General features: G+C 40.1%; 1 protein-coding gene across 1 annotated transcript in view; it reads right to left on the bottom strand.

The window, feature by feature from the left end:
• ndufa9a (NADH:ubiquinone oxidoreductase subunit A9a) overlaps positions 1–13,130 on the bottom strand; it is a 43,786-nt gene that overhangs the window by 12,939 nt on the left and 17,717 nt on the right. Inside the window, exons 5-9 of the mRNA XM_039760639.1 lie at positions 4,840–4,981; positions 4,529–4,631; positions 3,707–3,777; positions 3,536–3,612; positions 2,653–2,748 (exon numbers count right to left, since the gene is read on the bottom strand). Of these exons, the coding sequence (XP_039616573.1) occupies positions 2,653–2,748; positions 3,536–3,612; positions 3,707–3,777; positions 4,529–4,631; positions 4,840–4,981 (489 nt within the window). The remainder of the gene's footprint in view (positions 1–2,652; positions 2,749–3,535; positions 3,613–3,706; positions 3,778–4,528; positions 4,632–4,839; positions 4,982–13,130) is intronic.

Here is a 13,130-nt window from a genome sequence, read left to right as displayed (position 1 = left end):
GCTGTAGTTGTCCTACTTTGTGTTAATTTGGCATCATTTAAGCAAGAAGTATGTGAAGACTGTGGTGTATTTAGAGACTTGGCTAAAGGATTTGAAAGTTGAAGTATTTTTAGTTACTTCATCAGAGAATCAGTTATCACATTTTTATTCATATTTATAAAAACAGTGATAATAGAATGCAATTACACTGTAGATGGAGTGTGATGCTTTGGGCAATGTTCTACTATGAAACCATGCGTTCAGGCATTCATGTGGATATTTACTTGACACAATACCACCTAACTATAAATCACTTTGGCCCAGGTAGAGCACTTCGTGGCTGTAGTACTTAATGGAATGTAGCCTGCCACAATGCAGAAACTGTTTGGAAATGAATTGAGGAACATGATAAAGAGTTCAAGGTGTTGCCCTGGCCTCAGATCTCAATTCAATCGCGCATCTGTGAGATGTGTTGGAACAACAAATGTGATTCAAAAAGGCTCCACCTGGAAGCTTACAGGAATCAGAGAATCTGTTGCTAACATCCTGGTGCAACATACCATAGAACACCTTCAGAGGTCTTGTAGAGTCCACATGATAGCACACTGTTTTGGCAGCACATTGAGGAGCAAAAGTATTTTAGGGAGGTGTTCATAATATGTTTGTTTCATCAGAGTATATTTTTTAGTAGACGACATTAAATACATGGTTTTTGAAAGTAGCTAACAATGTCATGTATTTAAAAACATAGCCCAAATGGGCTTCTGGTGGCTCAGTAGTTTTTCTAGACGGTAATTTCTAATTCAAGTGATATTAAAATAGAACTGACTGATGTCCTGCTGTCTGTTGTTGGTTATGTCTGTGACTAACTGTAGTTTAAATTTTTCAAATATAACATTTTTGAAAGAACTAACTGGACGTGGTAAACTGGTGGCTGCTTTGGACCATGATGGAGACCAGGTCTGGAGCTTTGCCAATAAATTAAACTGTCAGAGAAACATGGAATGATTATAATTTGCAGATAATGGAGCTGTGAGGTCAGTTTAGTATAACATAAATGCATTCCTCTTACATTCATTTGTAAAGAAGTGCACACAAACCTGTTTAGGTATTTGACTACTCTGTATCAGCTATCAATTTTCCATCCAAATTTCCTTAAGAATCAGTGTGCCAAAGTTCAACAGTCCACTGAGATCCAAGTTGTTTCATGTGGACAAGCAAGACAAATGGAGTAGGTGTTTTTTGCCTAATATGCAAACACACATAAAATAGCAAAACGAATACTTAACTTCCCCAACATTTGTTTAAAGGATGGATAATTTTGAATTAATCGAAACAATTTCTAGCAGACCTTTTGACACCTTTTTAAATTATTTTTGAATTAACAGGCCACTTTGACTATGCTCATTTTAAAATATTTTGTCCATTAATTTATGCTGCATGCCATTAGCCGATTTTGAAGTAATGTGGAGCCTACATGTGTTTTCTCGTTATTTATTCTATGTTGCCTGCTAACTAGCTCAAAAAACATCAGAAAATCAAAAGGAAACACAAACGTCAGAAAATACTGATTGCCAGGCCCTGCCTGCATGAGCGAGTCTCCTCTTTTAAACTCTACAAATACACATTTACAATATCACATTTTGCTGCTAGATGCGTAATTCTCTAATTAAATGTACTCTACTAAAGTATGCTTCTTCTTATTAGCCGAGCATGTTATGTATTATTGTACATATAAATTACAGGCAACAAAAAGACACTGTGATTTTTTAAAAATTTACTTAGAACTTTTGATGCGATTCTTTGATTCAGAGATATTCGTGTTAAAGGGAACTTTCTGCTTTCTCATTATTGTGTGCTGAACTTCTATAGCTTCTCATGGTCACTTTTATTGTTTAACTGTTGCTGAAAGAATGCATTTCACTATAGTAAATTCTTCCTTACTTCAGTACTACCAAACATTTTCTATCTCAAAAGTCCATTAGTATTTATTATCATTTCCTGTCAAGGTCAAAAGCATATATATATATATATATATACAATTCACTAAGGGCATGCAAGACACTGTGGGCATGCAAGACAGTGCCCCGCTCGCCAACTATAAGACCATGGGATACGCAAGCATTTAGTGTATAAATGGATATAAATAAACGATATAATATATAAATATAAACGATTCGCCAAAATCTGTTGTATGTAAACGATACTGTTTAAAACGTTGTTTTTTCATCAGAAAACCTGGTTTCCACGTTTACCTGTATTAGTTTAAATGGCACTTTTACCACTCGCAATAGGGCGGACACGCTAGCTTATCGTGTCGGCTGGGCAACACAGTGAATACGGTGTCTATTTATATATGTCTTTATTTTCCATAGCCTGCTACAGGAAGGTACTCTCTCGACCATTGGCATTGGTTTTGTTCCTTGCTATTTTCGTTATACTGCGACGGTGGTTCCCAAAGCCTTTGTTATACTGAATTCCTTTCTCACTGTTTTCCGTTCCTATTCTTACACTGCTGTATGCTATGGCGCGCTATGGCTAGTAATCATTATTACACAAGTATACCACTCAAACTTCACACTGGCCCAATTCCAATTCATCTGTTTAAACAGGTAGTAGAAGTTGATTGAAAAATGCACATAAAAAACACAGAAAAACATCAGATGTACTTACTGGTATAAAGGTCGTGGCAAAGGATAAGGGATGAATGGTCTGTGCGCAACAGAATACAGGTATTCCACCAGATCATGGAGAATGTAACTATTTGGACTTAGAGAATATCAAAACAGAATAATATACTATTAAAACAAATATATGGTGCTAATGAAAGATAAATGCATTCATTATATATGCAAAAAGTATGCAATGTGGAATTTGTTTAACTAAATTCATGTAATTACTTTTCCACAAATGTTATTCCTATTATGGGTTAAACTGCATCTTGTACACATACTATATTTGACTTTAACTCACTGCCATAAAATTGGTTTAAAAACACATCACAATTCACTGTCACAGCTATGGTCAATACATGAATTGTGTAAGTGTTTTATTCCCACATCCCAGGGAGGTTTGGGTTAGGCAGACTGGTGATTCTAAATTAGCTCTGTGTGAGTAAGACTTTGGGTGATCCCTACTGGAACCCTACACAGGGCTGTTTTCCTGCTTTGTGCCAATTGCTGTTTGGATAGTCTCAAGGCTCTGTGAACCTAAATTGGAGTAAGGATTTTTTTTACAGTGTCATGTAATACAAGAAAACATTTAACTGATGCTTTATATGAGCAAATTAAAAGGTTACTACTCATGAATAACCCTGTGATTAACTACTTAATTTTGTTTCATCATATTGCATCACTTCCAAATACATAATATATTTACTTTTAAAAATCCCAAGTACTTTATGGCTTTCCAAGAAGCCATGTATTTGTTGTTTTCTAATTTGCCATGTTTTCCTGTTAATTAAAATATAATATGGCATTTAAATACTTGACTGCTCAAAAGAAAACATGTATGAACATTAATAGCAACATTTGGGGATACAGTAAATTAAACATACCCAACAAGAGCATATGTTTTGCCAGATGAATCTGGATCTGTAATAGAATTAACAATTGCCTTTGCAACATCCACAACCTAAAAAAATAAATAAATGGCAGTTAATTCCTAACCTGAAAATAGTTAATAAAAATTCTAAACCAAAATAAGAACAAAATAAGAAAGAACATACATATACAGGCTGCTTCACAGTCTTTTTTCCCATGGCAATGAGAGGGATCGCTCTCCCAAACCAACGCATATCTATATTAAAAAAAACAAAAAAAAAACAAACTTGTATTCAGGTGTTACATTAAATACAAGGACACTTCATAATACCGTATTCACATTTTTTGACTTATAGGGGCATAGCTGATACACATTCATCATTTCATTTAAATCATTAGCACTGTTTTTTCTTCATTTGACTTTTTAAACCACTAGTAATCATTTTAGATCCAAGGCTGAGAGGTTTACAAAAATCTTTGTCTAAAATAACAGTAGAACATTCTTAAGACATGTGACCTAAAGAGAGAGGCACTTGATGAAAATGAAGATCAAGTGATAGATGATAGTTCAGATTGTGTCCTGGAAAAATTTTAGTTTCATTATGTTATGCTTGGTGCATACTGAAACAGAATGCATTTTATAAATGGTAGAATTCCATTTCTTTTCTGAAATTTTAATTGAAAAAATCTCTTTCTAATTGTTCTGAAGGGCTATCAAAGGGTAAATTCTTTAAAATTACTATACTTTAGAAATGCTGTTTGATTCTTCATCCAAATTAGCCACAATGACACCTCTGGGATAGATATAATGGCGAGATTTTGAGGAGGTTTCTACTTTTTATATAGTAGAAATAATGCATTACTGAAAGTTTAAATCTGGAGAAAAATAGTTTAAAAGATGCAACCACAATGTTGATATTGCCCTTATTAACAATGATACGAAAAATGTTTAATATGATGTGCTCTGTAAAAAAAAATACCATAAAGATAATGTTTCTATATCTTACTTGCAAAATGATTAAAAAATCTATCTTCCCTGCCAAATATGTCTGAAGGTTTCAATATAACAGCTTCAGGAAAAACTTCTCTTACAGCTTCTTCTCCAACCGCCTACATAGCCAGAATGAAAAAGGAAAATTACCTTTAATTATTTGATCAGAAACACATATTGATAAATTACTGTAGCAAACTCTTACTTATTTAATTGTCTTTAGTAATAAATGCACTAATAACTATATAATATTTACATATCTGAATAGTAATTTCTAGTGGAAAAATGCCAAAAATATTAGCAAGCAGAAACATATAAACAGATTACCTTTGTCCTCAGGTATTTGGAAGGGCTGCGAATGTCTGCATTAAGATGAGACAAATGGATAAATTTTTTCACACCTGCCTCTTTGGCAGCCTTTGCAATATCTTGAGGGATGGTTACATTAACATCTTCAAAACGGTAGTTCCTTTAGAATAAAAGAATGGTTAACAAAATAAAACATACTGTTTTCTTTTTCATTACAATTATATCTTCTCTATGACTGAGGCAAAATACCACCCTCCATGCACAATATTAAAGTATTAAGACATTCCACATCAGTTAGTCATGGCATCTTGTGACAAACAACATACTGCTATTTTGTAATTTAATTCTCTATTATTTTTTTTCATTGGAGGTTTATTGAACCGCTCTTTGTCTCATCCCTCACCCAGGCTCGGCCGGGCACAGCCCGAAGAGGTAACGTGGGTCCTCCTCCCCATGGGCTCACCACCTATGGGAGGGGCCAAGGAGGTTGGGTGCAATGTGAGTTGGGTGGTGGCCGGCGGGGACCTTGGCGGTCTGATCCTCGGCTACAGAAACTGGCTCTTGGGACGTGGAATGTCACCTCTCTGAAGGGAAGGAGCCTGAGCTAGTGCGCGAGGTCGAGAGGTTCCGCTAGATATAGTCGGACTCACCTCGACGCACAGCTTGGACTCTGGAACCAATCTCCTTGAGAGGGGCTGGACTCTCTACCACTCTGGAGTTGCCCCCGGTGAGAGGCCGAGCAGGTGTGGGCATACTTATTGCCCCGACTGGAGCCTGTGCATTGGGGTTTACCCGGTGGGCGAGAGGGTGGCCTCCCTCCGCCGGGTGGGGAAGGGTCCTGACTGTTGTTTGTGCGTATGCGAACAGCAGTTTGGAGTATCCACCCTTTTTGGAGTCTCTGGAGGGGTTGCTAGAGGGCATACCTTCTGGGGATTCCCTCGTTTTGCTGGGAGACTTCAATGCTCACGTGGGCAATGACAGTGAGACCTGGAAGGGCGTGATTGGGAGGAATGGCCCCGATCTGAACCCGAGCGGTGTTTTGTTATTGGACTTCTGTGCTCGTCACGGATTGTCCATAACGAACACCATGTTCAAGCATAAGGGTGTTCATATGTGCACTTGGCACCAGGACACCCTAGGCCTCAGGTCGATGATCGACTTTGTGGTGTGTCGTGGACTTGCGGCCATATGTCTTGGACACTCGGGTGAAGAGAGGGGCGGAGCTGTCAACTGATCACCACCTGGTGGTGAGTTGGCTTCGATGGTGGGGAAGATGCGGTCAGACCTGGTAGGCCCAAACGTGTTGTGAGGGTCTGCTGGGAACGGCTGGCAGAGTCCCCTGTCAGAAGTAGCTTCAACTCCCACCTCCGGCAGAACTTCAACCACGCCCCGAGGGAGGTGGGGACATTGAGTCGAATGGGCCATGTTCCGTGCCTCTATTGTTGAGGCGGCTGACCGGAGCTGTGGCCGCAAGGTGGTCGGTGCCTGTCGTGGCGGCAATCCCCGAACCCGTTGGTGGACACCGGCGTGGAGGGATGCCGTCAAGCTGAAGAAGGAGTCCTATAGGACTTTTTTGTCCTGTGGGTCTCTGGAGGCAGCTGATAGGTACCGGCAGGCCAAGCGGAACGCGGCTTCGTTGTTGCTGAGGCAAAACTTCGGGCATGGGAGGAGTTTGGAGAGGCCATGGAGAGCGACTTTGGACGGCTTCGAGGAGATTCTGGTCCACCGTCCGGCGTCTCAGGAGGGAAGCAGTGCAGTGTCAACACCGTATATGGTGGGGATGGTGCGCTGCTGACCTCGACTTCGGGCGTTGTGGGTCGGTGGGAGGAGTACTTGAAGACCTCCTCAATCCCACTAACATGCCTTCCAATGAGGAAGCAGAGCCTGGGGACTCTGAGGTGGGCTCTCCCATCTCTGGGACTGAAGTCACCGAGGTGGTCAGAAAACTCCTTGGTGGCAGGGCCCGGGGTGGATGAGATACGCCGAGTTCCTTAAGGCTCTGGATGTTGTAGGACTGTCTTGGTTGACACGTCTCTGCAACATCGCATGGACATCGGGACAGTGCCTCTGGATTGGCAGACCGGGGTGGTGGTCCCCTCTTTAAAAGGGGACCGGAGGGTGTGTTCCAACTATAGAGGGATCACACTCCTCAGCCTCCCTGGAAAAGTCTATTCGGGGTTCTGGAGAGGAGGGTCCGTCCGGATAGTGAACCTCGGATTCAGGAGGAACAGTGTGGTTTTCGTCCTGGTCGCGAACAGTGGACCAGCTCTTCACCCTTAGCAGAGTCCTGGAGGGTGCATGGGAGTTTGCCCGACCGGTCTACATGTGTTTTGTGGACTTGGAAAAGGCATTCGACCGTGTCCCTCGGGAATCCTGTGGGGGTGCTCGGGAGTATGGGGTACGGACCCCTGATAAGAGCTGTTCGGTCTCTGTACAACCGGTGTCAGAGCTTGGTCCGCATTGCCGGCAGTAAGTCGAGCCCGTTTCCAGTGAGAGTTGGACTCCGCCAGGGCTGCCCTTTGTCACCGATTCTGTTCATAACTTTTATGGACAGAATTTCTAGCGCAACCAGGGTGTTGAAGGGGTCGGTTTGGTGGACTCAGGATTGGGTCACTGCTTTTGCAGATGATGTTGTCCTGTTTGCTTCATCAGGCCGTGATCTTCAGCTCTCTCTGGATCGGTTCGCAGCTGAGTGTGAAGCGGCTGGGATGAGAATCAGCACCTCCAAATCCGAGCATGGTCCTCAGCGGAAAAGGGTGGAGTGCCCTCTCAGGGTTGGGGAGAGATCCTGCCCCAAGTGGAGGAGTTCAAGTATCTCGGGGTCTTGTTCACGAGTGAGGGAAGAATGGAGCGTGAGATCGACAGGCGGATCGGTGCGGCATCCGCAGTGATGGGCTCTGCATCGGTCTGTCGTGGTGAAAAAGGAGCTGAGCCGTAAGGCAAAGCTCTCAATTTACCAGTTGATCTACCTTCCTACCCTCACCTATGGTCATGAGCTATGGGTAGTGACCGAAAGAACGAGATCGCGAATACAAGCGGCTGAAATGAGTTTCCTCCGCAGGGTGTCTGGGCTTTCCCTTAAAGATAGGGTGAGAAGCTCAGTCATCCGGGAGGGGCTCAGAGTAGAGCCGCTGCTCCTCCGCATCGAGAGGAGTCAGATGAGGTGGCTCGGGCATCTGATCAGGATGCCTCCTGGGCGCCTCCCTGGTGAGGTGTTCCGGGCACGTCCAACCGGGAGGAGGCCCCGGGGAAGACCCAGGACACGCTGGAGGGACTATGTCTCCTGGCTGGCCTGGGAACGCCTTTGGGATTCTCCCGGAAGAGCTGGAAGAAGTGGCGGGAGAGGGAAGTCTGGGCCTCTTTGCTTAAGCTACTGCCCCCGCGACCCGACCTCGGATAAGCGGAAGAGAATGGATGGATGGATGGAATTCTCTATTAAAATGAGACAGACCCATAAAAATGATGCATTTAAGTAGCTGAAATGGAAAATTACAGTACAAGTTCTCTAAGTCAAACAGGGTGGTAAAAACAATGGGTTTCAAACATGATGCAACAAATACACTGTAAATAGTAATAAAATGGGTACTACCTTGAATTGCTTTAAGTAAATTTTCATTATGCTTACCTCCTGATATGAAGTAATCAAATACAAAAAGTAACACTATTCTAAAGCACTAAATGAAGAACAGGTTGAAATACTTGGGGGTAAAAAGTGATATTCTTTAATTCTGTATCCTTCATGTTTTCAAATTATATTGCAAATTACTTGAGACTTGAGCAAAAAAAACAAGAGGTGCCTATGAATTGTTGCTGTAAAACTGAGTGTCTTAAGATGTATTCAAACACCTATGAATATCAATCTTGAATATATTAGCACTTACTGCCACTGGGTAAGAGCATCATTGTAAAAGGAAAGAATAAAATGTATAAGAGTAGCCCAAAAAAAACACTGAGCTGTTAAGACTGAATATGGTCATGGTATTTTGTTGGACATCAACACTATGAATAAAAAGCATAATGCCACTTAACAGTGTTTCTCAACGTTTATGGTGTGACACATTTTTCCCCATGTAAGCATCTTCACAACCCACCACACGGGGATGGCCCAACTGTTGGGAGTGGTTCCCCTTGGTAAATTACAGTCATATGAAAAAGTATGGGAACCCTTTTCAGCCTGCATAAAAATTTACTTTCTACAAAAAAAGGTAACAGTGGCATGTCTTTCATTTCCTAGGAACATCTGAGTACTGGGGTGTTTTCCGAACAAAGATTTTTAGTGAAGCAGTATTTAGTTGTAGGAAATTTAATCAAATGTGAAAAACTGGCTGTGCGAAAATTTGGATACCCTTGTAATTTTGCTGATTTGAATGCATGAAACTGCTCAATACTGATTACTTGCAACACCAAATTGGTTGGATTAGCTCATTAAGCCTTGAGCTTCATAGACAGGTGTGTCCAATCATGTGAAAAGGTATTTAAGGTGGTCAATTGCAAGTTGTGCTTCCCTTTGGCTCTCCTCTGAAGAGTGACAGCATGGACTCCTCTAAGCAACTCTCAAAAGATCTGAAAACAAAGATTGCTCAGTGTCATGGTTTAGGGGAAGACTACAAAAAGCTATCTCAGAGGTTTAAATTGTCATTTTTGACTGTAAGGAATGTAATCAGGAAATGGACGGCCACAGGCACAGTTGTTGTTAAACCCAGGTCTGGCAGGCCACGAAAAATACAGAAGTGACATATGTGCAGGTTTGTGAGAATGGTTAGAGACAAACACAGGTCACCTCCAAAGACCTGCAAGAACATCTTGCTACATATGATGTATCTGTACATTGTTCTACAATTCAGCGCAATTTGTAACAAAAAACATCTGTATGACAGGGTGATGAGAAAGAAGCCCTTTCTGCACTCATGCCATAAACAGAGTCGCTTGCTGTATGCAAATGCTCATTTAGACAGAGCCAGATTCATTCTGGAACAAAGTGCTTTGGACTGATGAGACAAAAATTGAGTTATTTGGTCATAACAAAATGCACTTTGCATGGCGGAAGAAGAACAATGCATTCCAAGAAAAATACCTGCTACCTGCTTTCAAATTTGGTGGAGTTTCCATCATGCTGTGGGGCTGTGTGGCTAGTTCACGGACCGGGGCCCTTGTTAAAGTCGAGGGTCGGATGAATTCAACCCAAAATTAACAAATTCTTCAGGATAATGTTCAAGCATCAGTCACAAAGTTGAAGTTACACAGGTGTTGGATATTCCAACAATACAATGACCCAAAACACAGTTCAAATTCTACAAAGGCATTCATTCAGAGAGTGAGGTACAATGTTCTGGAATGGACGTCACAGTCCCCTGACTTAAATATCATCAAAAATCTATGGGATGATTTGAAGCAGGCTGTCCATGCTTGGCAGCCACCAAATTTAAACTGGAGAGATTTTGTATGAAAGAATGGTCAAAAATACCTCCATCCAGAATCCAGACACTCATCAAAGGCTACAGGAGGCGTCTAGAGGCTGTTATATTTGCAAAAGGAGGCTCAACTAAGTATTGATGTAATATCTCTGTTGGGGTGCCCAAATTTATGCACCTGTCTAATTTTGTTATGATGCATATTAATTAATTAATCCAATATTAATTAATCCGATAAACTTAATGTTACTGCTTAAATACTACTATTTCCATAAGGCATGTCATATATTAAAAGGAAGTTGATACTTTAAAAGCTCAGTCAAACATAAACAAAAATCCAAAGAATTAAGGGGTTCCCAAACTTTTTCATATGATTGTACGAGCAACTGTTAGAGCCTTTTGGGAGTTTTTCAAACATCAGAGTGCAGAGTGGGGTTCTCCAAGGTGAATCAAGTACCACTGACAGAGTGGCAAGCTGCCACAACTCACAGAAAGACCCACTACCATTATAAATAATAGCATCTCACAATTCACCACCAACAACCTTAACAACTCAAGATTGGGTCCCGACTCTTTTGTTGAAAAACACTAATTTAACTGACAACATGTCAGTGTATCAAGAGCAATGGTGAAGATAATATTAAATACAGTATTATGTCTGTGGACACTAATATACTTTATAGGTTTACAGAAAACAAAATCTCTTCAGGTGTACAACAGTGGCAATTTAAAAAGGGGATCCCCACATATGGAACTCTACTACTGCATTGTTCAATACCTACTATTCCTCAGATTAACATGAATATACATCATGTCTGTCAGCACACTATTCTGAGACGGTTAACAAATATCAAAATAGCTTCTCTAATGGAGATACTGAAATGAGAAAACAAATCATGAAAAATAGATTACAGATCTGAGGAAAGCACAGTGGTGAAAGTGCATCAGTGCTGAAGATTCTTATTATTAAGATGGTACCAAGTAAAAACTATTAAAGCAAAATGTGTGTTAAAATCTGAACTCTGATTTGAAAATTCCAGAATATACCAAGAGAATTTGTTTTTTTTACAGACTACAGGCTTTTCTTGTTACAGGTATTATAATAGTATCATCTTGTTGCTTTTAATTTTACCCATATATTTTTAAATCTTTTTATTTATTTTAATACTTTACCAAAATACATTTCTCCATGCAAAATTATTAGCATAGCTTTCCTTTAAGTGTAGTCAGTTCCCAGTGCACAGGCTTTATTAATCTACTTACAATTCTTAACAAACCTTTTTATTAAATGCTGTCATACCAATCTTACAGATCTACTTTCTTCATTAAATGATAAAACTTGGGATAAAAGTTTTGGAACTGTTTTACCCCAACAACCTACTTTTTCCCATGTAAGTGTCTTCGCGATAGATTACAGGGTGACTGTTAGAGCAGGGCTGCCCCCAGGTGAATTAAGCACAACTGACCGAGTGCTTTTGCCCCCTTGGTAAATCAAGTATGATCATCAGAGTGGGTGAGACTTTTGCATCACAACTTAAGTGTTTCAGAAAATACTGTTTTAGTTTTTATTTAAGTTTATCCAGTTCAGGTCCAGTGAATAACTTAGTGTTCAAAGGTTAGCGGTCAAATGCTGGAGGTTTAAAAAATGGTAAAGGTAGGTTACCAAAAACTAAAAAAATAATGTAGTTTTCGTGGAACCTGTTGACTCTCAAATACTTGTCTTCTAAATTCTGTTGTAGCTTTGGGTCTTCCAGTTTCCAAGTTCCTTTTCATGGTGTAGGAAACTGTATGCACTGACACCTTGAATTTTTTTTCACTCTCTCTAAAAGTAAGGCCTAAACTTTTAAGGGTTACAATGGTTGAGTTAAGACTAAAGTAGGCTATGTGTTTGAGGCAGAGTTATTATAGTTTTGACTTTTGTTGCTAGTTTTTATTTTTATATTACTTCAGGTCTTAATTTTAGTTTTAATTTAGTTTTAGTTAGCCTTCATGCCATATTTTTAGTTTTAGTTTAGTTTTATTTCACAAGTCAAGTCATTTTTATTTTATTTTTATATATATATTAGTTTCAGTTTTAGTAATTATAGTATGGTTAAAGCAATTTTGTGGAGGTTAATTTTGTGCCACAATGCGAGAACTGTAGACTTAATAATTTAGGAAATAACATTTATTTAATGTCAGTAGAAACCTATAGGTATGTCCTGTTAAAAAACACAAAAATAAACCCAGATACTGAATTTGAACTGACTGTGGAACACACTGCAGTTTTGCATGCAAAATAGTAATCCTAATTTAAATGGTATAATTGAAACAACAAATGCTTCTTTCTCCTTTGCACAATTTACTAAAGCCCCACCATAACAGTGATACAAAACAGCCTGACTGATTCAATTATACATCGTTCTGTTAATTTTCAAGAAAACTCTGTGCTCTAGAGAAGTGGTCATTTTGTTTCACAATCCAGATGACAACTGTCCACAAACTGAAAATATGCGTTCAACACATGCTTGTGAGGCCGGGGCACACGCAAGGTCCAAAGCCACAAGGCTAAGTTTAGGATACACAGCCACCCTGGCTTGCCAGAACTGAAGAGGATTTCTAGTAAAATCTCCCTGCTTAACCTCCTCCTGATATTTCTGCATTTCATGTGGAGCACTTTCAGATGGCCAAGGCTGGTTTTCAGGGTTTAAGCTAATTATTTTATTAGCCAAGTACTTGTATTTCTGAAGGACTGTGATGTTTGCTGAAACTGCTACTGTTTATGTAGACTCATCTTGTTGTGCTTCTATGATGTGATTGTGTTTCGCTGCCTCAATCAATACAAATAACTCTGCTGTTCTTTTCAAAGATATTAGTTCAGGAGACTGTAGGGTTAGAGAGACAGTTGGATCCATTAGA

Source organism: Polypterus senegalus, chromosome 8, assembly GCF_016835505.1.
Source record: "Polypterus senegalus isolate Bchr_013 chromosome 8, ASM1683550v1, whole genome shotgun sequence".
In the NCBI taxonomy this organism is placed as follows: domain Eukaryota; kingdom Metazoa; phylum Chordata; class Cladistia; order Polypteriformes; family Polypteridae; genus Polypterus; species Polypterus senegalus.
This window is presented reverse-complemented; position numbering and strand designations above follow the sequence as displayed.